The sequence below is a fragment of the Salmo salar genome, chromosome 19, assembly GCF_965601325.2.
Source record: "Salmo salar chromosome 19, fSalSal1, whole genome shotgun sequence".
In the NCBI taxonomy this organism is placed as follows: Eukaryota; Metazoa; Chordata; class Actinopteri; order Salmoniformes; family Salmonidae; genus Salmo; species Salmo salar.
Window position 1 is genome coordinate 6,861,955 of NC_138309.1, and position 25,946 is coordinate 6,887,900.

Here is a 25,946-nt window from a genome sequence, read left to right on the forward strand (position 1 = left end):
GCTTCTCTTCACAACAGGAGTATAGCCTACCTGGCTGGCATGAAAATTAACCACGGGAAAAGTGTCCTCCATTTGCTATTTAAGCGCATAGATGACATGTATTTTCTCCCCCAGCCCCATTTGAAAACAGGTGCATGATAATAGTCCATTCTATATCAAAACAAATTTCACACATATTTAGAATGAAGACAAGATTAAAACAAGAACAGTCTGATCAAAATCGAACTGTGTCACATGCGAGGAATACAACGAGTGTAGACCTTACCGTGAAATGCTTACAAACCCTTAACCACCGGCAGGACACACTGCCAACAGCCAGCGAAATACCAGGGCGCCAAATTCAAAACAAAAATCTCATGATTCAAATTTCTCAAACATACAACTATTTTACACCATTTTAAAGATGAACTTCTCGTTAATCCAATCACATTGTCCGATTTCAAAAAGGCTTTACTGGCGAAAGCAGAGCATTAGATTATGTTAGGACAGCACCTAGACAAGAAAAACCACACAGCCATTTTCCAAGCAAGGAGAGGCGTCACAAAAAACAGAAATACAGCTAAAATTAAGCACTAACCTTTGATGATCTTCATCAGATGACACTCATAGGACATCATGTTACACAATATATTATGTTTTGCTCAATAAAGTTCATATTTATATCCAAAAACCGATTTTACATTGGGGTGTAATATTCAGAAATGTTTTTCCTTCAAAAACTTCCGGTGAATGAGCACATCAATTTATAGAAATACTCATCATAAACGTTGATAAAATATTAAACTGTTATTCAAAGAATTATAGATAAACATCTCCTTTATGCAACCACTGTGACAGATTTCAAAAAAGCTTCACGGGGAAAGCACACTTTGCAATAATCTGAGTACGGCACTCAGAAAAAGACATCAAGCAATACAGATACCCGCCATTTTGGAGTCATCTAAAATCATAAATAGCATTAGAAATATTCACTTACCTTTGATGATCTTCATCAGAAGGCACTTCCAGGATTTCCCAGGTCCACAATAAATGTTGTTTTTTTCGATAAAGTCCATAATTTATGTCCAAATACCTCGTTGTTTGCGCGTTCAGTAAGCTACTCCAAATGTAGGAAGCGCGCCAAAAATGTCACGACAAAAAGTTATTTACGTTCGTTGAAACATGTCAAACGTTGTAAAGCATCAATCTTCAGGGCCTTTTAACGTAAAACTTCAGTAATATTCCAACCGGACGATTCCAATGTCTTGAAAAACGTTACGGAACACAGCTACCCCTCACGTGAACGCGCGTAATTAAGGACATGTCATTCTCTCGGTCATCAGACTCCAGGAGGTCTTGTTCGCTCTCTGTTGACTGCAAAAGCCTGAAACACGTTCTAAAGACTGTTGACATCTAGTGGAAGCCTTAGGAAGTGCAAATTGTACCCTAAGTCACTGTATACTGAATAGGCCCAGTCTCGAAAAACTACAATCCACTTCCTGGTTGGATTTTTTTCTCAGGTTTTTGCCTGCCATATGAGTTCTGTTATACTCACAGTCATCATTCAAACAGTTTTACACTTCAGAGTGTTTTCTATCCAAATCTACTAATAATATGCATATCCTACGTTCTGAGCCCGAGTAGTAGGCAGTTTAATTTGGGCACCTCATTCATCCAAACTACTCAATACTGCCCCCGGGCCCAGAAAGGTTAAAAATATAAACTTATGGCACAACATTTGTATCACAACTGAAGTTAGATTAACTAAATCAAGCATATATGAGTACCGGTTTCTTTGTTAACCGCTCAACACAGAATAGCTGCATGTCCGCACTCCCTCAAATCGTTTGGAGAAAATATCCTTTCTATTTTACTCAGCCATGTTCAATTGTATTCTTCACACTATAAAATAAGGCCACAGAATTCTAAGCAAATCCTGCCTGCTAAATTAACTAGTGGAGCAGTGGTCTAAGGCACTGCATCTCAGTGCAAGAGGCGTCACTACAGTCCCTGACTTGCTCAGGATTACTTGCCCAACACTCAAACCACTAGACCACCTGCCGCACGAAATGAGGCAAAAGGAATGGGATTGCTGCACAACCGACTGGCAAAAGTACTGCAAATTGAGAAATCAAGTGACGAAACTGATTAAAAAGAAGAAACTACACAATGAAACAAAGATAAATGACAGAGATATCCAAAAGCTTTGGAGCACCTTAAAATGAAATTCTGGGCAAAAAAGGTAAACTCAGCTCAATCATTCATTGAATCAGATGGCTCATTCATAGCAAATTGATACTGCCAACTACGTTTCCATTGGCAAGATGCCAGCAACAAACAATTACACTAAACATACAAGCATAACTGATCAAATTATGAAAGATAAGCATTGTTATTTTGAATTCTGTAAAGCAAGTGTGGAAGAGGTAAAAAAAAATGTATGTTGCCTATCAACAATGACAAGCCACCGGGGTCTGACAACTTGGATGGAAAATTACTGAGGATAATAGTGGAAGATATAGCCACTCCTATTGGCCATATCTTCCATCTAAGCCTACTAGAAAGTGTGTGCCCTCAGGCCCAGAGGAAAGCAAATCTAATTCCCCTACCCAAGAATAGTAAAGCCCCCTTTACTGGCTCAAATAGCAGACCAATCACCCTGTTACCAACCCTTGGTAACCTTTTGGGAAAAAAATTGTTTGACCAGATACAATGCTATTTCACAGTAAACAAATTGACAACAGACTTTAAGCACGCTGATAGGGAAGGACATTCAACACGCACACAAGTGTGCAAGCGTTGCAAAATAAATGTACACATACATGTTATTCATCACAATGCTCGCGTGGCCAGGCACTAAAATTGAACTTGGTTCTATTTGTGATGCTCAACACACTGCAAGTCCTCTCCCATCTCCTCATTGGTTTTTAGGAGCATATACCCACCCACGTGCCAGTCCCCTAATTAATAAAATTGGTTCAGGGTTTGTTTTGATATTTCAACCTGCGTGTCCTGATCGTGTCTGGTGTGGATGAACAAAATCAACTTGCGCGCCTTGGTCAGCATGTTACACAGGTGACCGATGATTGGCTGAGAGAAATGGATAATAAAAGTGGGAGCTGTTTTGTTAAGACTTCAGTGCGGCTTTTGACATTATCAATCTGCTGATGGAAAAACTTGTTATGGCTTGACACCCCCTGCTACATTGTGGACAAAGAGTTACCTGTAACAGAAAACAGGATGTTCTATAATGGAAGCCTCTCCAACATAATCCAGGTAGAGTCAGGAATTCCCCAGGGCAGCTGGCTAGGACCCACATTTTTGTTACATCTTTACTAATGACATGGCACTTGCCTTCAGTAAAGCCAGTGTGGCTATGTACGTTGATGACTCAACACTACACACTTCAGCAAGTGAAATTACTGCAAAAAACACTAAAGTTGATAAAACTGTTAAAATAATGTCTGAGTATAACATTACTGAAATGGCAGGGGGAACCCCGAGGACAAACCACCCCCCCCCCAAAAAAAGTTGAGCCTACCACAATGCCTGGCACTTTTATAATAGGGCGAAATCGTGCCCGATTGCAGTTCCTAGGGCTTCCACTAGATGTCAGTCTTTAACCTCTCTAGGGTAGGTGGCACCAAATCGTCCCACCTACGTAACAGCCAGTGTAATCCAGTGGCGCGTTATTCAAAAACAATTTTTCAAACATATGACTATTTTACACAATTTAAAGACAAGACTCTCGTTAATCTAACCACACTGTCCGATTTCAAAAAGGCTTTACAACGAAAGCAAAACATTAGATTATGTCAGCAGAGTACCCAGCCAGAAATAATCAGACACCCATTTTTCAAGCTAGCATATAATGTCACATAAACCCAAACCACAGCTAAATGCAGCACTAACCTTTGATGATCTTCATCAGATGACAACCCTAGGACATTATGTTATACAATACATGCATGTTTTGTTCAATCAAGTTAATATTTATATCAAAAAACTGCTTTTTACATTAGCATGTGACTAGCATGTGACTAGCATTCCCACCGAACCCTGCCGGTGAATTTACTAAATTACTTACGATAAACGTTCACAAAAAGCATAACAATTATTTTAAGAATTATAGATACAGAACTCCTCTATACACTCGATATGTCCGATTTTAAAATAGCTTTTCGGTGAAAGCACATTTTGCAATATTCTCAGTAGATAGCCCGGCATCACAGGGCTAGCTATTTAGACACCCAGCAAGTTTAGCACTCACCAAAGTCAGATTTACTATAAGAAAAATTTTATTACCTTTGCTGTCTTCGTCAGAATGCACTCCCAGGACTTCTACTTCAATAACAAAATGTTGGTTTGGTCCAAAATAATCCATCGTTATATCCAAACAGCGGCGCTTTGTTCGTGCGTTCAAGACACTATCCTAAAGGGTAAATAAGGGTGACGAGCATGGCGCAATTCGTGACAAAAAAAATTCTAAATATTCCATTACCGTACTTCGAAGCATGTCAACCGCTGTTTAAAATCAATTTTTATGCCATTTTTCTCATAAAAAAGCGATAATATTCCGAACGGAACAGACACCATTCAAACAGTTTTAGAAACTTTAGGGTGTTTTCTATCCAAAGCCAATAATTATATGCATAATCTAGTTACTGGGCAGGAGTAGTAACCAGATTAAAATCGGGTACGTTTTTTATCCGGCTGTGTCAATACTGCCCCCTAGCCTTAACAGGTTAAAAGAGTTTCAGGCTGGTTTTTGGAAAAATTTCCCAGAAATTGTAGTTTTTCTAGATGGCTCCCATTTTGGCTGTAGTGTTTCCAAGCGCGAGAATGAGAGCGCGTTCTTTGCTATTTTTCTCCGGTAAAGACAATAACGATTCTCCGTCTTAAATTTTATCGTTTATTTGCGTATTAGATTACCTAAGGTTTGATTATAAACGTTGATTGATTTGTTTGGATAAGTTTATTGGTAACGTTTGGGATTCATTTTGTATGCATTTTGAAGGAGGGAAACCGAGTGGATTATTGACTGAAGCACGCCAGCTAAACTGAGTTATGGATATAAAGAAAGGACATTATCGAACAAAAGGACCATTTGTAATGTAACTGGGACCTTTGAGTGCCAATAGAAGATCTTCAAAGGTAAGGCATATATTATATCACTATTTCTGACTTTCGTGTCGCAACTCCCTGGTTGAAAATTATTTGTTATGCATGTGTGTGCTGGGCGCTGTCCTCAGATAATCGCATGGTTTGCTTTTGCCGTAAAGCCATTTTGAAATCTGACACGGCGGCTGGATTAACAATAAATTAAGCTTTATTTTGATGTATTGCACTTGTGATTTCATGAAGGTTTAATATTTATAGTAATTTAATTTGAATTTGGCGCTCTGCAATTTCACCGGAAGGTGTCGAAAACGCTAGTGTCCCACTGATCCTCAAATTAACAAAGAGCTGCAGTTAGTTTCAGAATGGGTGGCAAGGAATAAGTTAGACAAATCATTAACTAAAACCTAAACCTTAACCTCTTGGGGCTAGGGGGCAGTATTTGCACGGCCGAATAAAAACGTACCCGATTTAAACTCGTTACTACTCTTGCCCAGAAACGAGAATAAGCATACAATTAGTAGATTTGGATAGAAAACACTCTACAGTTTCTAAAACTGTTTGAATGGTGTCTGTGAGTATATCAGAACTCATATGGCAGGCCAAAACATGAGAAGATTCCATACAGGAAGTGCCCTGTCTGACAATTTGTTGTCCTTCTGTGGCATCTCTATCGAAAATACAGCATCTCTGCTGTAACGTGACATTTTCTAAGGCTTCCATTGGCTCTCAGAAGGCGCCAGAAAGTGTAATGGGGTGTCTGCAGTCTCTGGGCAAAGTAAAGCAGCTCTGTTACTAGCCTGCCTGGGGACAGTGACACTGGAGATGAGGTCACGAGAAGTCGCCATGTTTTTCTTTCAGCCTTTGCATGAATACAACGTCGCCCGGTTGGAATATTATCGCTATTTTACAAGAAAAATCGCATAAAAATTGGATTTTAAACAGCGTTTGAAATGCTTCGAAGTACGGTAATGGAATATTTTGACATTTTTTGTCACGAAATGCGCTCGCGCGTCACCCTTCGGCTAGTTACCTGAACGCATGAACAAAACGGCGGTATTTGGATATAACTATGGATTATTTGGAACCAAAACAACATTTGTTGTTGAAGTATCAGTCCTGGGAGTGCATTCTGACGAAGAACAGCAAAAGTAATCCAATTTTTCTTATAGTAAATCTGAGTTTGGTGAGTGCCAAACTTGGTGGGTGTCAAATTAGCTAGCCGTGATGGCCGGGCTATGTACTCAGAATATTGCAAAATGTGCTTTTGCCGAAAAGCTATTTTAAAATCGGACACCGCGATTGCATAAAGGAGTTCTGTATCTATAATTCTTAAAATGATTGTTATGTATTTTGTGAACGTTAATCGTGAGTAATTTAGTAAATTCACCGGAAGTTTGCGGTGGGTATGCTAGTTCTGAACATCACATGCTGATTTAAAAAGCTGGTTTTTGATATAAATATGAACTTGATTGAACAAAACATGCATGCATTGTATAACATAATGTCCTAGGAGTGTCATCTGATGAAGATCAAAGGTTAGTGCTGCATTTAGCTGTGGTTTTGGTTTTTGTGACATATATGCTTGCTTTGAAAATGGCTGTGTGATTATTTTTGGCAGGGTACTCTGACATAATCTAATGTTTTGCTTTCGCTGTAAAGCCTTTTTGAAATCGGACAATGTGGTTAGATTAACGAGAGTCTTGTCTTTAAAATGGTGTAAAATAGTCAAATGGTTGAGAAATTGAAGTTATAGCATTTATGAGGTATTTGTATTTCGCGCCACGCGATTCCACTGGCTGTTGACAAGGTGGGACGCAAGCGTCCCCCCTTGCCCAGGGATGTTAACTAAAACGTGTAATAAATGGTGTGGAAATTGAGGAAGTTTGTGACTAAATTGCTTGGAGTAACCCTGGGTTATAAACTGTCATGGTCCAAACATGTTGATACAGCAGTAGCTAAGATGGGGATAAGTCTGTCCATAACAAAGCGTTGCTCTGCCTTAACAACACTATCAACAAGGCAGGTCCTACAGGCCCTAGTTTTGTCACACATGGACTACTGTTCAGTCACGTGGTCAGGTGCCACAAAAAAGTACTTGGCTACATGGAACTCTATTCCACATCAGGTAACTGATGAAAGCAGTAGAATCGGATTTCAAACACAGATAAATATACACCTTATGAAACAGCAGGGACTGTGAAGAGACAAGCACTCTACACACACTTGCACATGGATGTTGTATTGTAAATATGTGGTTGTGGAATGGTGTCCTGAGGGAACACACTGAATGTGTTGGTTAAGGTGTGAAATGTAATGCCATGTAGTATTTTAAACTGTATGTAACAGTCTTATGTTGCTGGACCCCAGGAAGAGTAGCTGCTGCCTTGGCAGCAGTTAAAATGGGGATCCATAAGTACAAATACAAACGGTTATTAAAAAAAAAAATAAAAATGTTTGAGTTGAAATACATTTACTAACGCGTATCAGCTCCATTAATATTCCTTTAACAGCCTCACTAAGTAAGTAGTGCTCTATTCTGGCCCTCACTCTGTAATCTTCTAAGCAACTCGAGTCAGAGCAGTAGTGATGTGCAGTTCGTGAACGATTCTTTAGAGCAGGATTAATATGCTCTCCTCTGGCTCAATGGCTCCCGAGATGTGATCTGACCACCAACTGTATAAGTATGCAGAAAGAAAGATCATGCTGCAGGAAGCAAAGAGAAGAAAACTACATGTTTAGAATTGATAATTGATCGCATGGTGCAAGAATGAATGCAATGAATTGATTATTATCGATGGAAATAGCTTTGTAGAACAAAAACACAGCTTGTCTCTGCTCAACACATTTCAACTCGACAATGACTCATTTGGGGGGAGGGCTGCTGCAGTTTGCAAACGATATTGTGCCAATCTCCCTCGCAGCAGTCAAGCAATTGCATTCCGCCAATAGTTATTCTCAATCGAGGAGTTTATTCAATCAGTATCGCTGAAGCGCTGCGCTGTAGCATGATTGAAATGTAATTTCCGTTTCAGCCAACAAATGCAGTGTCAAGAAATTATCTTATTTGAATGCCTGTCAATCACAAATGTACATTGTTTGAAGCACACTTATAAGTCTGTCACAAATGACAGCTCCAATAAGCCCCCTATATTGAACGAGAGGCTTGTAGAAACATTATTCTTTTGAGTTTTTAGTTCATCGTTCACCGGTAGGGGGTCCTACGTGCTCTGGGCATTACTGAAACAAATTAATCGAAAGATTTATTTTGACTGAACGAGTTCAAAAGATTGAGTCAGTAAAAAGAGCCAAACTTCTCATCACTACAGAGTAGGGCATCAGGAATTTGGCCAATTGAAACAAGTGTGTTTTTCTCCACAGCATCTCAACACAGAAGAAATGATACCTTGGAATCTGACGGTTTCTGCCCATTTCCCATCGGTGAAGCTGGGGTTTCCTTTGGCTTATCACTTTTTGAGATGAAGGGTGTAAAAAAAAAAGTGCATTTTAATAAAAAAAATGTAAGGGACAATCTGCAGTTCAAACAACAAAGCAGACACTATAGTTCTCACCATGTTTCAAGTCTATACTGTGTGTTTGTTTACAATTACATTGTACAAACAATGGATAAAAAAGCTTATATTTTGGGTTCTGATGGAGTATGTTAAACTAAGTCATTTTCTTCAAGAATCAATGGGTATATCACTAATTTAAAAGTCCAGAAATGGATGTAGCAATCGCATACCGCCCTTAAGCTTAACATGACGTTTAAAAAAATTCTGCAAAAAGAAGGGTTAAAGTTGCCTGCCCAGCACTAAAACATCCAATTCAACAAATCACCTTTGATTGAGCCAACAAAGAACATGATTAGTTACATCTTCACCTTGTGGGAGTATCCGGGGTACTGGGCTTGCACATGTGCCTGTGTGCATTCCAGTCCTCTGACTGGCAAGCCACTGAGCAGTAGCAGGTCTTCTTGCAGCGCGTGCAGCGAAGGTTACCTGGAAAAGATGAAGGTTTATTCAATTCTAGCCCAGGTTATAGACCTTGATCAATAGCATCCAACAACTGGCTTTAATGATTTGTGGTGCACTGATCAGTGATTTAAGGGATGCGGATATAATAAGAAATGTCTACCGATTATGGATATACCTTCCAATGCGGGACACGTGCTGCTAAACAGGTACAGTCATTTGAGTGCGACTTAACATGAACGCTTCTCCTATGTTATACACTGTAACAGTAATCCTGTTCACAGTATGCCGTAGAACATGTGGGGCAAAGACAAACAAAGTGATACATCAATGAGAAATTAGCAGGGAAATAAGACCAACCTTGCTGACTGCAGTAGTTGCACAACTTAACAGTGAATGGGGGCATAGAGGCTGTTTTCTACAAGGGCAAAATAACAAATGTTACACATGTCGTCACTGCCTTTCAGGCAGGCGTTACATTTGAGAGATGTAAAATTGATATTACAATTGAAAAATAATAAATGCATACCATAGAGCCGTTTGTGAGTACAGTGGTTTCTTTTCGGCTGGCCTCGGCTTTGACGAAGAAAATAATTATCATTATTTACGTTCTAAAATTACGGTGTTAGGTGAGGCAACAAACAATGGACGCCATGCGAGAATTCTACAAAAAACAGCAGTGATCAAATAAATGTAAAACTACATAACTTCCACATTCATGTTTTCAAATGATTTAAAATGTGTCTGTGTATAACAGAACTGATATGGCAGGCGAAAACCCGAGGACAATCCACCAACAATTATTTTTTTAAGCTCACCTCTGATTACAATGGTTGGGAATATAAAAGGAGGTCCTCCCAGATTGCAGTCCCTAGGGCTTCCACTAGATGGCAACAATCTTTAGAAAGAGTTTCAGGCTGGTTTTTGGAATAATAAGCTAGAATGTAGTTTTTCTAAGTGGCTCCCATTTTGGCTTTAGTGTATGTTGCGCGATCCGGTAAATGCTCGTACTTCGTTAATTATCTCCGGTAATGGTCTCCGGTATTCTCCGTCTTAAATTGTATCTTTTATTTACATAATAGGGTACCTTAGGATTGATTAGGAACGTTGTTTGACTTGTTTAGAAGTTTATTGGTATTAATTTTGTATGCATTTTGAACGAGGGAAACCGGTGGATTACTGAGTCAAGCCACGCCATTGAAACTGACTTTGGGATATAAAGAAGGACTTTATCGAACAAAAGGACCATTTGTTATGTAGCTGTGACCCTTGTGATTGCAAACAGGTGAAGATCTTCAAAGGTAAGTGATTTATTTTAATCGCTATTTCTGACTTTTGTGACGCATCTGCTTGGTTGGAAAAAAATCTGTAATGCTTCAGATAATCGCATGGTGTGCTTTCGCCGTAAATGGGCACAAACCCACCGTCACTGGACTAAACAGAACTGGCAAAAAAGAGCTATTCACTGACAAGTCGCGGTTTTGTCTCACCAGGGGTGATGGTCGGATTCGCGTTTATTGGGAGCGGGATCAATTTGGAGGTTGAGGGTCCGTCATGGTCTGGAGCGGTGTGTCACAGCATCCTCGGACTGAGCATGTTGTCATTGCAGGCAATCTCAACGCTGTGCATTACAGGGAAGACATCCTCCTCCCTCATGTGGTACCTGATGGGGGTCACCTTGGGGTCATGATAGGGGCTGCACCAAATGATTGATGTATTATAATAATTGATTATGCTTATGTTGTATTAATATAAAGGGAAAGGCTATAATACCCCTCCTTCAGTACATCTATAGGGTCCTGGACTACAGATTATATGTAATATATATATTATAAGGTTTAATATTGTTCCACAGTTCTTTTTTAGTCTCTGCCTCTTATAAGAAACGGTCAGAGATGTGCGAGTTATTGCAGTCAAAACAGGGTATCTGTGAGAAGGCGCCTCAAGGCTAAAAGAGATGCATAGACAGAGAACCCTGCAGGGGAGTGAAAGAGACAAGTCAGACATACCACTATACAGCAACTTGGGGAGTGGTAAATTATTGCTGAGCCCTTAGAAAAAACCTGAACTATTGTTCTCCCCTGCAAGTTTGTATAACTGTACATGCATGGGCTTGGTCTCGTGAGTAGAAGGTTTTGACGTACGCAGTTACATCACTAGGGGTTGACTGCAAGCATATTAAAGCAACTTGGACCCTTTCCTATTTTGCAGAACTTACTCGGAAAAATGCGTGCTATGTTCCCGTTGTCAACTTCTGTCTGCAATTGCATTAATAAAGGTTTTTGATTGATTTACTTAAAAATATTGTCTGGTTGCTGATTTCACCAATAAGCAAATTATTGACAAGGAACAAGGACCCTACCCCAACATACCCTTCCTGCAGGCTCATCCTGACATGAGCAAAAAAAGAAACGTCTTCACTGTCAAATGCGTTTATTTTCAGCAAACTTAATGTGTAAATATTTTTAAGAACATAGGATTCAACAACTGAGACAAACTGAACAAGTTCCACAGACATGTGACTAACATAAATGGAATAATGTGTCCCTGAACAAAGGGGGGTCAAAATCAAAAGTCAGTCAGTATTTGGTGTGGCCAGCAGCTGCATTAAATACTGCAGTGCATCTCCTCCTCATGGACTAAACCAGATTTGCCAGTTCTTGCTGTGAAATGTTACCCCACTCTTCCACCAAGGCACCTGCAAGATTCCAGGCATTTCTGGGGGCAATGGCCCTTGCCCTCACTAGAGGTCGACCAATTATGATTTTTCAACACCAATACCGATTATATGAGGACCAAAAAAAAACTGATACCGATTAATCGGCCAAATAATTTATTTGTAATTATGACAATTACAACAATACTGAATGAACACTTATTTTAACTTAATATAATACATCAATAAAATCAATTTAGCCTCAAATAAATAATGAAACATGTTCAATTTGGTTTAAATAATGCAAAAACAAAGTGTTGGAGAAGAAAGTAAAAGTGCCATGTAAAAAAGCTAACGTTTAAGTTCCTTGCTCAGAACATGAGAACATATGAAAGCTGGTGGTTCCTTTTAACATGAGTCTTCAATATTCCCAGGTAAGAAGTTTTAGGTTGTAGTTATTATAGGACTATTTCTCTCTATACCATTTGTATTTCATATACCTTTGACTATTGGATATTCTTATAGGAACTATAGTATTGCCAGTGTAACAGTATAGCTTCCGTACCTCTCCTTGCCCCTACCTGGGGTTGAACCAGAGACACATCGACAACAGCCACCTTCGAAGCATTGTTACCCATCGCTCCACAAAAGCCGCGGCCCTTGCAGAGCAAGGGGAACAACTACTTCAAGGTCTCAGAGCGAGTGACGTCACCGATTGAAACGGTATTAGCACGCACCCCGCTAACTAGCTAGCCATTTCTCATCAGTTATACCAGCCTAATCTCGGGAGTTGATAGGCTTGAAGTCATAAACAGCTCAACGCTTGGAGCATTGCGAAGAGCTGCTGGTAAATGCACGAAGGTGCTGTTTGAATGAACGCTAACAAGCCTTCTGCTTCCTACCACCACTCAGTCAGACTGCTCTATCATAGACTTAATTATAACAAAATAACACAGAAATACGAGCCTTAGGTAATTAATATGGTCAAATCCAGAAACGATCATTTCGAAAACAAAACATTTATTCTTTCAGTGAAATATGGAACCGTTGCTTATTTTATCTAACGGGTGGCATCCATAAGTCTAAATATTGCACAATCTTCAATGTTCTGTCATAATTATGTACAATTCTGGCAAATGAATTACGGTCTTTGTTAGGAAGAAATGGTCTTCACATAGTTCGCAACGAGCCAGGCGGCCCAAACTGCTGCATATACCCACCCTGACTCTGCTTGCACGGAACGCAAGAGAAGTGACACAATTTCCCTAGTTAACTTCTCTAGGATAGGTGGGACGGTAGCGTCCCACCTGGCTAACATCCGGTGAAATTGCAGAGCACTAAAATACTAAATACACCATTCGTAATATTAAACATTCATGTAAATACATGCATCTTACATCCTTTAAAAGCTTAACGTCTTGTTAATCCAGCCGCTGTGTCAGATTTCAAAAAGGCTTTACGGCGAAAGCATACCATGCGATTATCTGAGGACAGCGCCCAGCACACAAGTATTACTAGCATCTTCCAACCAAGCATTAGCATCACGAAAGTCAGAAATAGCAATAAAATAATCAATTACCTTTGAAGATCTTCTTTTGGCAATAGAAAAGGTCCAATCTACACAATAAATGGTCGTTTTGTTCAATAAAATCCATTTTTATAGCCTAACACGAAACATTTTGTAAACGGCTTGTGTCGTGAATTACGTCTCCTTCAACTTTCGACGAAACATTCTTTGTAATTACTCACTAAACTTACGTTTATCTAGTCATGGTTGGTTTCATTGCAATCCTCTGTTAGAAACACAACCAGACTTCATGGTTCTTTTCGCGGGACGTATTGACTGAAAGGAACTGATTTGAAAACACCAAACAATGACATCATTGACACCAATGATATGATCAATGACACCAATGATATGACCAGTGCTTCGTTGATTGACTGTATTTCGGTCCAATGACCACTGATCGTCTTGAAATCTAGCTTGGTATATAGCCAATGAGCTGAGGTAAACGGCAATGTGTAATGGTTATATCCAGGAAGACTAGCCCTTGCTTGAAAGTCGAGCGTAAGGACACTAATTCGCCATTGAAAATGTTACCTGAAGCAGCCACGCTGGTTACGCACAGCAGTATTGTTTCGAGAGCATTTTACGCAGTTTTATCTGAAGAATTATGGCGACTAAATCTGGGAAATCAAACGCAAAGTCTAGGTATACAGATCTATACGATATTATACAAAATTGACAGAGAAAGTGAGACGGAATTACTACAAGATGAGTCAGATAGTGACAATAGTTTTGACTCGCAAACCGAGGAGATGTTCTAGTATGGTGAAGATGCAGTGTTGGACTGGTGAGTACTTCTCATGCTGTTTGAAATTAATAATATCAAATATTATTCACTTGAGTTGTTGGAGATATTACATTTTATTTGCCATATATAAAATATAATCATTAATGAAATGTGTAAAGTACACATGGCTCTACATAGTGGGTAGAGAATGTATGTATGTATGTGTGTATATATTAGATATTTTTAACATTTATTTGATCAAACATGGACTGGAGTAGAATGGAACAAGACCTCACCATAGTGATTTGGTTCCCTCTATATACACTGCTCAAAAAAATAAAGGGAACAGTTAAACAACACATCCTAGATCTGAATGAAAGAAATAATCTTATTAAATACTTTTTTCTTTACATAGTTGAATGTGCTGACAACAAAATCACAAAAATAATCAATGGAAATCCAATTTATCAACCCATGGAGGTCTGGATTTGGAGTCACACTCAAAATTAAAGTGGAAAACCACACTACAGGCTGATCCAACTTTGATGTAATGTCCTTAAAACAAGTCAAAATGAGGCTCAGTAGTGTGTGTGGCCTCCACGTGCCTGTATGACCTCCCTACAACGCCTGGGCATGCTCCTGATGAGGTGGCGGATGGTCTCCTGAGGGATCTCCTCCCAGACCTGGACTAAAGCATCCGCCAACTCCTGGACAGTCTGTGGTGAAACGTGGCGTTGGTGGATGGAGCGAGACATGATGACCCAGATGTGCTCAATTGGATTCAGGTCTGGGGAACGGGCGGGCCAGTCCATAGCATCAATGCCTTCCTCTTGCAGGAACTGCTGACACACTCCAGCCACATGAGGTCTAGCATTGTCTTGCATTAGGAGGAACCCAGGGCCAACCGCACCAGCATATGGTCTCACAAGGGGTCTGAGGATCTCCTCTCGGTACCTAATGGCAGTCAGGCTACCTCTGGCGAGCACATGGAGGGCTGTGCGGCCCCCCAAAGAAATGCCACCCTACACCATGACTGACCCACCGCCAAACCGGTCATGCTGGAGGATGTTGCAGGCAGCAGAACGTTCTCCACGGCGTCTCCAGACTCTGTCACGTCTGTCACATGTGCTCAGTGTGAACCTGCTTTTATCTGTGAAGAGCACAGGGCGCCAGTGGCGAATTTGCCAACCTTGGTGTTCTCTGGCAAATGCCAAACGTCCTGCACGGTGTTGGGCTGTAAGCACAACCCCCACCTGTGGACGTCGGGCCCTCATACCACCCTCATGTAGTCTGTTTCTGACCTTTTGAGCAGACATGCACATTTGTGGCCTGCTGGAGGTCATTTTGCAGGGCTCTGGTAGTGCTCCTCCTGCTCCTCCTTGCACAAAGGCGGAGGTAGCGGTCCTGCTACTGGGTTGTTGCCCTCCTACGGCCTCCTCCACGTCTCCTGATGTACTGGCCTGTCTCCTGGTAGCGCCTCCATGCTCTGGACTCGCTGACAGACACAGCAAACCTTGCCACAGCTCGCATTGATGTGCCATCCTGGATGAGCTGCACTACCTGAGCCACTTGTGTGGGTTGTAGACTCCGTCTCATGCTACCACTAGAGTGAAAGCACCGCCAGCATTCAAAAGTGACCAAAACAGCCAGGAAGCATAGGAACTGAGAAGTGGTCTGTGGTTACTACCTGCAGAACCACTCCTTTATTGGGGGTGTCTTGCTTATTGCCTATAATTTCCACCTGTTGTCTATTCCATTTGCACAACAGCATGTGAAATTTATTGTCAATCAGTGTTGCTTCCTAAGTGGACAGTTTGATTTCACAGAAGTGTGATTGACTTGGAGTTATATTGTGTTGTTTAAGTGTTCCCTTTATTTTTTTGAGCAGTATATAATCTGTGTGTGTCTGTGTATGTCTTGATTTCACAGTCGCAGCGACTGACTGGGAGCCCCCACTGCCAAGGTGCCCATCCCCCACAGAAGCTGGTTCATCCAGGCGGACCCCTGCTGTCTCCGGCTCCACACCTACCCCCACCCGGCCAGGTGTGAAGTCTGTGACAAAGATGCGGAGGTGGGGAAAAGATAAACCTGCAATCAGAGAGGAGGGTCGTTGGCACTCTGTGCTGGAGGAGGGTGTCGAGCCACCTTCTCCAACATTCAGACCGAAAAGGCCACCAGGACCTCAGCTGGACATGACCTCAAAGTAAAGCCCCATTCTTTTTCAGCCGTTTTTCACCTCGTCAGTTGTTGATTCCCTGGTGTTGAACACGAATAAGTATGGTGCTAAGAAGCAGGCAGGCAAGAAAGAGGGATGGAAGCCCATTTCCACGTCAGATCTTTTTTGTTACCGGTCAATGGTCATTTACATGGGTTTTGTGAAGCTGAAAGACTACTGGAAAACTGCTCCCCTCTATCAACTGCCTTTCCCCTCCACTGTCATGTCATGCAAAAGGTTTGACATTCTCACGGGCGCTTCATATCAGTGACCCAGAAGTTGATGAGGACAACGAGAAGAAGCAAGGTTTGATAAGCTCTGCAAAATTAAACCTCTCTACCACAGTATGGTTGAGGCCTGCAAGACCTATTTTCAGCCCACCCAGAACCTTTCCATCGATGAGAGGATGGTAGCCTCAAAGGCCAGAATCAGCCTAAAACAGTACATGCGTAACAAACCAACTAAATGGGGTTACAAACTGTTTGTTTTGGCTGATTCTGCGTGTGCATACACGTGGAATTTTTTTGTTTATGAGGGGAAGAGCAGTTTTGCGACCGGTAAGGGACTCAGTTATGATTCCGTTATGGAGTTATTAGAATTTCAACTGCAGGGGAAGGGCTACAAACATTTTGTGGACAACTTCTACACAAGCCCTACACTGTTCGCAGACATGAGGAAGCTGGATGTGTGGGCTTGTGGCACCATTCGGACCAACAGTGGGCTTTCCGAAAACCAAGGTGAATGACATGCCTAAGCGGGCTGAGCGGGGTACCATGAGATGGATTCGCCAAGATGGCCTGCTCTTTGTGAAGTGGATGGATACCAGAGAGGTGGTCATGTGCTCCAGTATCCATAAGTCCTTCAGTGGAGATCAGGTCGTCAGGCGTGTGAAGGGCGCTACTGGGGCATGGACCACCAAAAATGTCCCCATTCCTGCAGCTATGAAGGATTACAACAAGGGCATGGGAGGTGTGGACCTGTCAGACGCGCTGATAGGTTACTACAATGTTCTCCACAAGACAATGAAATGGTACAAGACGTTTTTCTATCATTTCATCGACATTGATATGGTGAATTCCTTCATCCTCCAGAAGGAAATGGCTAAGAGCTGTGGACTGCCCCCCATCTCACAGCTAGCCTTCAGGGAGCTGCTCATCCAGGAGCTTCCACTGCTGTCCCCTCTACCTCTGTCTCTTCTGCTCCTACAACCAGTGGTGTTCACCTGCCCAAATGCATCTCTGCAGGCATGAATGTGCCTCAGGGCAAAAAGGGCACAGTGGGGAGGCGACGTTGTGCCCTTTGTCACAGGAAATGCCCCATCACCTGCACCACCAGTTCAGTAACCCTCTGCTTTACAGCAGAAAGAGACTGCTATGGGCCGTGGCATCAGCAGCACAATATTGTGTAGAGGACTGAGGGTCTTCACAATATTGTACATTATACATTGAATGTGGATAAATAGTTACCCTTGTTATTTTCAAATTTTTTCAAATCTAGATTTTTTTTGTACATTTTTTTGGGGGGTGTGTTAGAATATCATTTTAGTATTTTGTATATAGTTATTTACATCAGAATGTATCACTGTACCAATTCGGCCACATTTGGGCAACTTGTGTGGGACACCTGGGTGACTACATGCTCAATGTCATGTAGCTCACTCATTCCTGAAGATACTGTTGCCCTCTTATGTTCTGCATAGAAATGATCCCCAGCATCATATCTGAATGTTTGGCTGTTCTTGTTCAGTTGCAAGATGATACAACAACAATAAAAAAAAAACATAACGTATGTTTATTTACTTGTTTTTTGTTCTACCAGATCTATTGCATTATATTCTCCTACATTCAATTCACATTAACACAAACTTCAAAGTGTTTCCTTTCAAATGATACCGAGAATATGCATATCCTTGCTTCTGGGCCTGTGCTACAGACAATTAGATTAGGGTATGTCTTCAGGCGGAAATTGAGAGAGGGGGGGGGGGGGGGGGGGGTATCCCAAAGAAGTTAAGAAATTCACGTTAGCAGGCAATATTAACCTCTATGGGCTATGGGCTACTCAACAGCCAGTGTAATCCCGTGGCGCGTTATTCAAATTCCTCAAAAATGCAAAAACGTATTTTACACCATTTTAAAGACAAGACTCTCGTTAATCTACCCACACTGTCCGATTTCAAAAAGGCTTTACAACGAAAGCAAAACATTAGATTATGTCAGCAGAGTACCCAGCCAGAAATAATCAGACACCCATTTTTCAAGCTAGCATATAATGTCACAAAAACCAAAACCACAGCTAAATGTAGCACTAACCTTTGATGATCTTCATCAGATGACAACCCTAGGACATTATGTTATACAATACATGCATGTTTTGTTCAATCAAGTTCATATTTATATCAAAAACCAGCTTTTTACATTAGCATGTGACTAGCATTCCCACCGAACACTGCCAGTGAATTTACTAAATTACTCACGATAAACGTTCACAAAAAGCATAACCATTACTTTAAGAATTATAGATACAGAACTCCTCTATGCACTCGATATGTCCGATTTTAAAATAGCTTTTCGGTGAAAGCACATTTTGCAATATTCTCAGTAGATAGCCCGGCATCACAGGGCTAGCTATTTACACACCCAGCAAGTTTAGCACTCACCAAAGTCAGATTTACTATAAGAAAAATGTTATTACCTTTGCTGTCTTCGTCAGAATGCACTCCCAGGACTTCTACTTCAATAACAAATGTTGGTTTGGTTCAAAATAATCCATTGTTATATCCAAATAGCGGCGTTTTGTTCGTGCGTTCAAGACACTATCCGAAAGGGTAAATAAGGGTGACGAGCATGGCGCAATTCGTGACAAAAAAATTCTAAATATTCCATTACCGTACTTCGAAGCATGTCAACCGCTGTTTAAAATCAATTTTTATGCCATTTTTCTCATAAAAAAGCGATAATATTCCAACCGGGAATCTGCGTTTAGGTAAACAGACGAAAGAAAATAAAGCATGGGGTCGACTCGGGCACGCGCCTAAGCCCATAGTACTCTGATCGGCCACTTGCCAAACGCGATAATGTGTTTCAGCCAGAGGCTGCCTCGATATCGTTCAGCTTTTTCCCGGGTTCTGAGAGCCTATGGGAGCCGTAGGAAATGTCACGTTACGGAAAAGATCCTCAGTCTTCAATAAAAAGAGCCAAGATGAACAACAACTTGTCAGAGAGGGCGCTTCCTGTTTGGAATCTTCTCAGGTTTTTGCCTGCCATACGAGTTCTGTTATACTCACAGACACCATTCAAACAGTTTTAGAAACTTTAGGGTGTTTTCTATCCAAAGCCAATAATTATATGCATATTCTAGTTACTGGGCAGGAGTAGTAACCAGATTAAATCGGGTACGTTTTTTATCCGGCCGTGTCAATACTGCCCCCTAGCCCTAACAGGTTAACTAAATATGCAGGTTTAAAAACATATACTTGTGTATTGATTTTAAAGAAAGGCACTGATGTTTATGGTTAGGTACACATTTGTGCAACGACAGTGGTTCTTTCACAAATGCGCTCGTTAAATCATCACCCGTTTGGCGTGATTCAATGATAAATTAACAGGCACCGCATCTATTATATGCAACGCAGGACAAGCTAGATAAACTAGTAATATCAACCATGTGTAGTTAACTAGTGATTATGTTAAGATTGATTGTTTTCTATAAGATAAGTTTAATGCTAGCTGGCAACTTACCTTGGCTTCTTGCAGCACTCGCGCAACAGGTAGTGAACCTGCCACGCAGTCTCCTCATGGAGTGCAAAGTAAATCGGCCACAATCAGTGTCCAAAAATGCAGATTACCGATGGTTATGAAAACTTGAAATTGGCCATTGCGATTAATCGGTCAACATCTAGCCCTCAACCTCCGATACAACAGGTCCCAGACTTGCTCAATGGGATTGAGATCCGGGCTCGTCGCTGGCCATGGCTGAACACTGACATCCCTGTCTTGCAGGAAATCACGCACAGAACGAGCAGTATGGCTTGTGGCATTGTCATGCTGGAGGGTCATGTCAGGATGAGACTGCAGGAAGGGTACCACATGAGGGAGGAGGATGTCTTCCCTGTAATGCACAGCGTTGAGATTGCCTGCAATGACAACAAGCACAGTCCGATGATGCTGTGACATACCGCCCCAGACCATGATGGACCCTCCACGTCCAAATCGATCCCGCTCCAGAGCACAGGCCTCGGTGTAACGCTCATTCCTTCGACGATAAACTCGAATCCGACCATCACCCCTGGTGAGACAAAACCGCGACTCGTCAGTGAAGAGCACTTTTTGCCAGTCCTGTCTGGTCCAGCGACGGTGGGTTTGTGCCCATAGGCAACGTTGTTGTCGGTGATGTCCGTGGAGGACCTGCCTTCGAACAGGTACATATCCATACATACATACATACGAGTATTGTTTTCTTTGGCAACTGTGGTATAAACGCCTCTGTTCTGTACATTACCTTGGAAAAATGAACTCTGCCAAGGGACTCAGCTCCACCTTGTGTCGCTGCGTTGTATACTATTTCCAAGGTAATGTAAAGAACGTAGGCTTTCATCCCTTGCGGATTTGTTTTCCTTTTTTCAATCCGCCCATATGAATTTGCATATTCAGTACTGCATTTGCATAAACTCGTATAAAACGAGCATTCTAATTTCATAAATTGTTACCAACTGTTTTGCATGAAGCATGAAGATTTGTTAATATGACAAATCTACCTGAAAATATTGGTCTTAATTTACTGTAATTATGTATTTCATACTGCCTCAATTGTATTTTAAGTGCCACATTTGCATAATATTGCAGTTTAATTTTAATACTTAATTTTTTATCAGCTCTTTGTTCTACATCAGCCATGAAAATGTCAACAATATGAAAAATCTATTTTGAGATATTGGACGAAACGTGTTGAAATAAAGAAACCAGACAGTCAGTAACGGCACCAAATTACCTAGTAGTGATGCACCAATATGACATTTTTGGTCGATACCGATATTTTCCTTGCCAAAAAAACCCTGATACCGATAACTGATATTTAAAATTTTAGCGGCCTTAAGCATTCTAGTACAGTTAACTATTTAACACCTACAGCAGTCTAAGGCACTGCATCTCAGTGCAAGAGGCGTCACTACAATCCCTGATTCGAATCCACGCTGTATTCACAGCCGTACGTGATTGGGCGTACCATAGGGCGGCGGACAATTGGCCCAGCGTCATCCAGGTTTGCCGGGGTAGCCGTCATTGAAATAAGAATTGGTTCTTCAATGACTTGCTAATTTAAATAAAAGGTTAGACACACACACACAGACCAAAAAGTTACTATGTTGGCTTTTACACATGTCCCCATTACTAGTAAAACAATCAAAACCCATTTCTTTCACTTACTTGCTGTGCTGTTTCGTTGTTCAGTCGTTTCATTCTCAACCAGGATTTCTATGGAACACTGTTTGGGTTTTTGCGTGTCAAAATACACACTTGTCAAATAACGCCATTTGACCAATCAGGACCTGAATATGACTGCACATCACGTAATAATTTAACGCGTTCATAATTTTTTTACATAGTTATAACACTATCACTCGTATTTCATATGTCACAATGAGACCAATGCTATGATGCTGATAAAGTTGTCTCACGCACCTACAGTGCTGGTCATAAAAAAAAAAATCTAGCTACCTTATGGATGCAAACAATGTTCTTCCCCAAAAACATAGCAAACTGACATCTGTTTCAGTAGCTATAGTTAGCTAGGTGTCATCTAAAATGAGCCTAATTTCTAAGACAGTTCTTATTTGACTAATAGTGGTCCGACCCATCTATGTGAAGCTAGCCACAATAAGGATTAGCCACAATAGTGGACTTTGAAGTTAGCCTTCAAAATAAAAGTATTTGTATTCATTTACATCACTGTCAATGGCATACTTTTATTTTGAAGGCAAACAGCAAATTCCATTATTGTGCCTAATCCTTATTGTGTCTAGCTTCACAACGCGGTCCGGTCGAGCCTCACTAGCCAGATGAAGCTAGCTGGTTGCTTATGTTAGCTTTGGGCAACAGTGTTAAGTAGCTGGCTAGCTATTTATTTTCATGAATTGAAGTTCAATTTCAATAGGCGAAGAAGTGGCAACCTTGCTAATACCTACTCACAAGGATTCCTAAATCATTGCTAAGAATAATGAAAATGACTGCAGTTTCTACTGGTCATTGTTTTCAGGCTGGTTGTATTGGTGCTAGCTAGGTACCAAGCTAAAGCTAGCTACCCCAGAAGTCCAACAAATGATGCTTTATTACAAACGCGGTATTGTAAACACATCGTACGTGGCCGGTGTTTGCACAGCTTTGACAGTGCTACTGTATCTTTTTTGACAAGCAAAGATCCAAACGGCATTCCATAGTATGCATGTCGTGAAGCTAAACAGCAGTGACGCTATTACTGTGTAACTCCGGTAGGGCAACATCTGAAAAATAGCGCACTTGGTAGTGTGTAATGGTGCTCGACCAGTCGGCGAAAGACAACATCACCCACGACAAAGAACGGTTGATTGTCAAAGGCAATGAATTCCATTATCTTGGCTCTATAAGAGGTTAATGGATTTCGCCTTTGAGTTGTCTCGCTGAAATTGTCTTACTCTTACAAATGACTGCTCGACTTGTTGACTGCTCGATCCACACAACAGACATTGTGGGCTAAGTTAGGAATGCTGTGATGCACGTGTAGCGCAAAATTTTATGTGGCGTTATTACGCCATGTACCTACGTTATATAGGTATTCGAAGTCGACCGATTAATTAGGGCCGATTTCAAGTTATAACAATCGGTATTTTTGGACATCGATTTCCCGATTATTATATATATTTTTTTACACCTTTATTTAACTAGGCAAGTAAGATTAAAAACACATTCTTATTTTCAATGACGGCCTAGGAACGGGTGTTAACTGCCTTGTTCAGGGGCAGAACAACGGATTTTTACCTCGTCACCTCGGGGATTCGTTTTTACAACCTTCCGGTTACTAGTCCAAAGCTCTAACCACCTGCCTTACATTGCACACCATGAGGAGCCTGCGTGGCAGGCTGACTACCTGTTACGCTAGGGCAGCAAGAAGCCAAGGTAAGTTGCTAGCTAGCATTAAACTTATCTTAACCTTTTAGGACGCCTCACCAATATCCAATGGTAAAGCGCGGCGCGAAATACAAATACCTCAAAAATGCTATTACTTAAATTTCTCAAACATATGACTATTTTACACCATTTTAAAGACGAGACTCTCGTTAATCTAACCACATTGTCCGATTTCAAAAGGGCTTTACAGCGAAAGCAAAACATTAGATTATGTCAGGAGAGTACCCTGCCAAAAATAATCACACAGCCATTTTCAAAGCAAGCATATATGTCACAAAAAACCAAAACCACAGCTAAATGTAGCACTAACCTTTGATGGTCTTCATCAGATGACACTCCTAGGACATTATGTTATACAATACATACATGTTTTGTTCAATCAAGTTCATATTTATATCAAAAAACAGCTTTTTACATTAGCATGTGATGTTCAGAATTAGCATACCCACCGCAAACTTCCGGTGAATTTACTAAATTACTCACGATAAACGTTCACAAAAAACATAATTATTTTAAGAATTATAGATACAGAACTCCTTTATGCAAACGCTATGTCAGATTTTAAAATAGCTTTTCGGCGAAAGCACATTTTGCTATATTCTGAGTAGATAGCCCGGCCATCACAGGCTAGCTAATTTGACACCCACCAAGTTTGGTGCTCACTAAACTCAGAATTACTATAAGAAAAATTGGATTACCTCTGCTGTTCTTCATCAGAATGCACTCCCAGGACTTCTACTTCAACAACAAATGTTGTTTTGTTTCCAAATAATCCATAGTTACATTCAAACAGCTCCGTTTTGTTCGTGCGTTCAGGTCACTACCCGAAGGGTGACGCGCGAGCGCATTTCGTGACAAAAAATGTCAAAATATTCCATTACCGTACTTCGAAGCATGTCAAACACTGTTTAAAATCCAATTTTTATGCCATTATTCTCGTGAAATAGCGATAATATTCCAACCGGGCGACGTTGTATTCATTCAAAGGCTGAAAGAAAAAAAATGGAGTAGTCTCGTGGACGCACATCTCCAGTCTCACTGTTCCCAGGCTGTCCACAAATTCTCTAACAAATTCTCCTGCTGTTCTTCACCCAGAGACTGCAGACACCCCATTACACTTTCTGGCGCCTTCTGAGAGCCAATGGAAGCCTTAGAAAATGTCACGTTACAGCAGAGATGCTGTATTTTCGATAGAGATGCCACAGAAGGACAACAAATTGTCAGACAGGGCACTTCCTGTATGGAATCTTCTCAGGTTTTGGCCTGCCATATGAGTTCTGTTATACTCACAGACACCATTCAAACAGTTAAAACTGTAGAGTGTGTTCTATCCAAATCTACTAATTATATGCATATTCTAGTTTCTGGGCAGGAGTAGTAACCAGATTAAATCGGGTACGTTATTTATCCGGCCGTGAAAATACTGCCTCCATCCCTAACAGGTTAACCCCTACACTGCTCCAGGGTCACCGCACTGTGGCAATGTCTTGGGCAATGTAACCATTTGTTTTGTTTTTTGCATCTTGCTCATTGTGTTTGTAGTATCTTCTAATTAAATATTGCACATAACCTTTTAGATGAGCTGTATATATAAATCTTATGTACTTTCAGATTATGCTGCATCGAAGAATACCGAACCCAAGGAACCACAGAGCCTAACTTGCTCAAAGAGCGTGAATGGTATGTCCAAATGACTCATCAAATACTGCTTACTTGATCACTTTGACACATTATTGGCACATTTTACCCAGCTGTTGGCTTCCAAGTTGGATAAGCACTGACTCCAGTATTTGTTCTCCATATTATGCCTCTCCATGCTGCTGCTGGGACTTGGTGCAAAAGGTGAAACACATTTTTCCACTATTGCTAACATATTCAGGTGGTGGCACCAGCCCATGATTTGCATGGCCATTATGAATATCAAGCAGCCATTACAGTTAAATAAATCCAGGAGCTGTATTTCAAAATGACATTTTCACTAATCAACTATCATTTGACACATTGCATAGCACATTCATACAAATACCATCCACGTTGGAGCTCGCTAGAGGCCGGTCTGGCGTTGGGCCAGGGGCACTTGGGGTTGCAGTGGCACCTGCTGGGCTGGTTGACGGCCTCCTCAAAGGCATGTTGGGTTGCACTATGTTTTGGAAAGTTCCACGGTTCATGATCATGCTGTCAAACCTAAATCAAAGAGCATATTAAAACAGTCTTAGCTACGTTGTTGAAACATTACCATAATCACTACAACTTTGATTTGGCACTTCGTTTGCGAGCAACCATGTAGCTAGCCAAGTTGTTTGACGAACGACTACTAGCTAGCCAACTGGTGGTGAACGTAGTTATTTTCCTCAGCCTATCATCGTGGCAAGTTAAATGTGCTTTCGAAATATAGCTAGCAATATGTGTCCCAATATAACTAGCTAGTTAAGTGACCTTGAGTTTGCGCCATATCATTGGAAGACAACTCTTCAATTAGTCTAACTATCTAATCACTAGTTAACTTGCTAGTAAATTAACTATTTAGCCATCTACTGTAACGTTAACTAGTAA

The 25,946-nt window shown here is 41.0% G+C and overlaps 1 protein-coding gene across 5 annotated transcripts in view; it reads right to left on the bottom strand.

Annotated features, from left to right (window-relative positions):
• Positions 1-25,946, bottom strand: part of tdrd1 (tudor domain containing 1) — a 99,398-nt gene that overhangs the window by 73,042 nt on the left and 410 nt on the right. For 4 of the 5 annotated variants that reach the window (XM_014157068.3, XM_014157065.3, XM_014157067.3 and 1 more), the window contains exons 2-6: positions 25,420-25,577; positions 9,601-9,647; positions 9,432-9,489; positions 8,981-9,098; positions 8,504-8,567 (exon numbers count right to left, since the gene is read on the bottom strand). In XM_014157068.3, coding sequence (XP_014012543.3) covers positions 8,504-8,567; positions 8,981-9,098; positions 9,432-9,489; positions 9,601-9,647; positions 25,420-25,577 — 445 coding nt within the window. The remainder of the gene's footprint in view (positions 1-8,503; positions 8,568-8,980; positions 9,099-9,431; positions 9,490-9,600; positions 9,648-25,419; positions 25,578-25,946) is intronic. The other variant, XM_014157066.3, reaches the window with a different exon arrangement.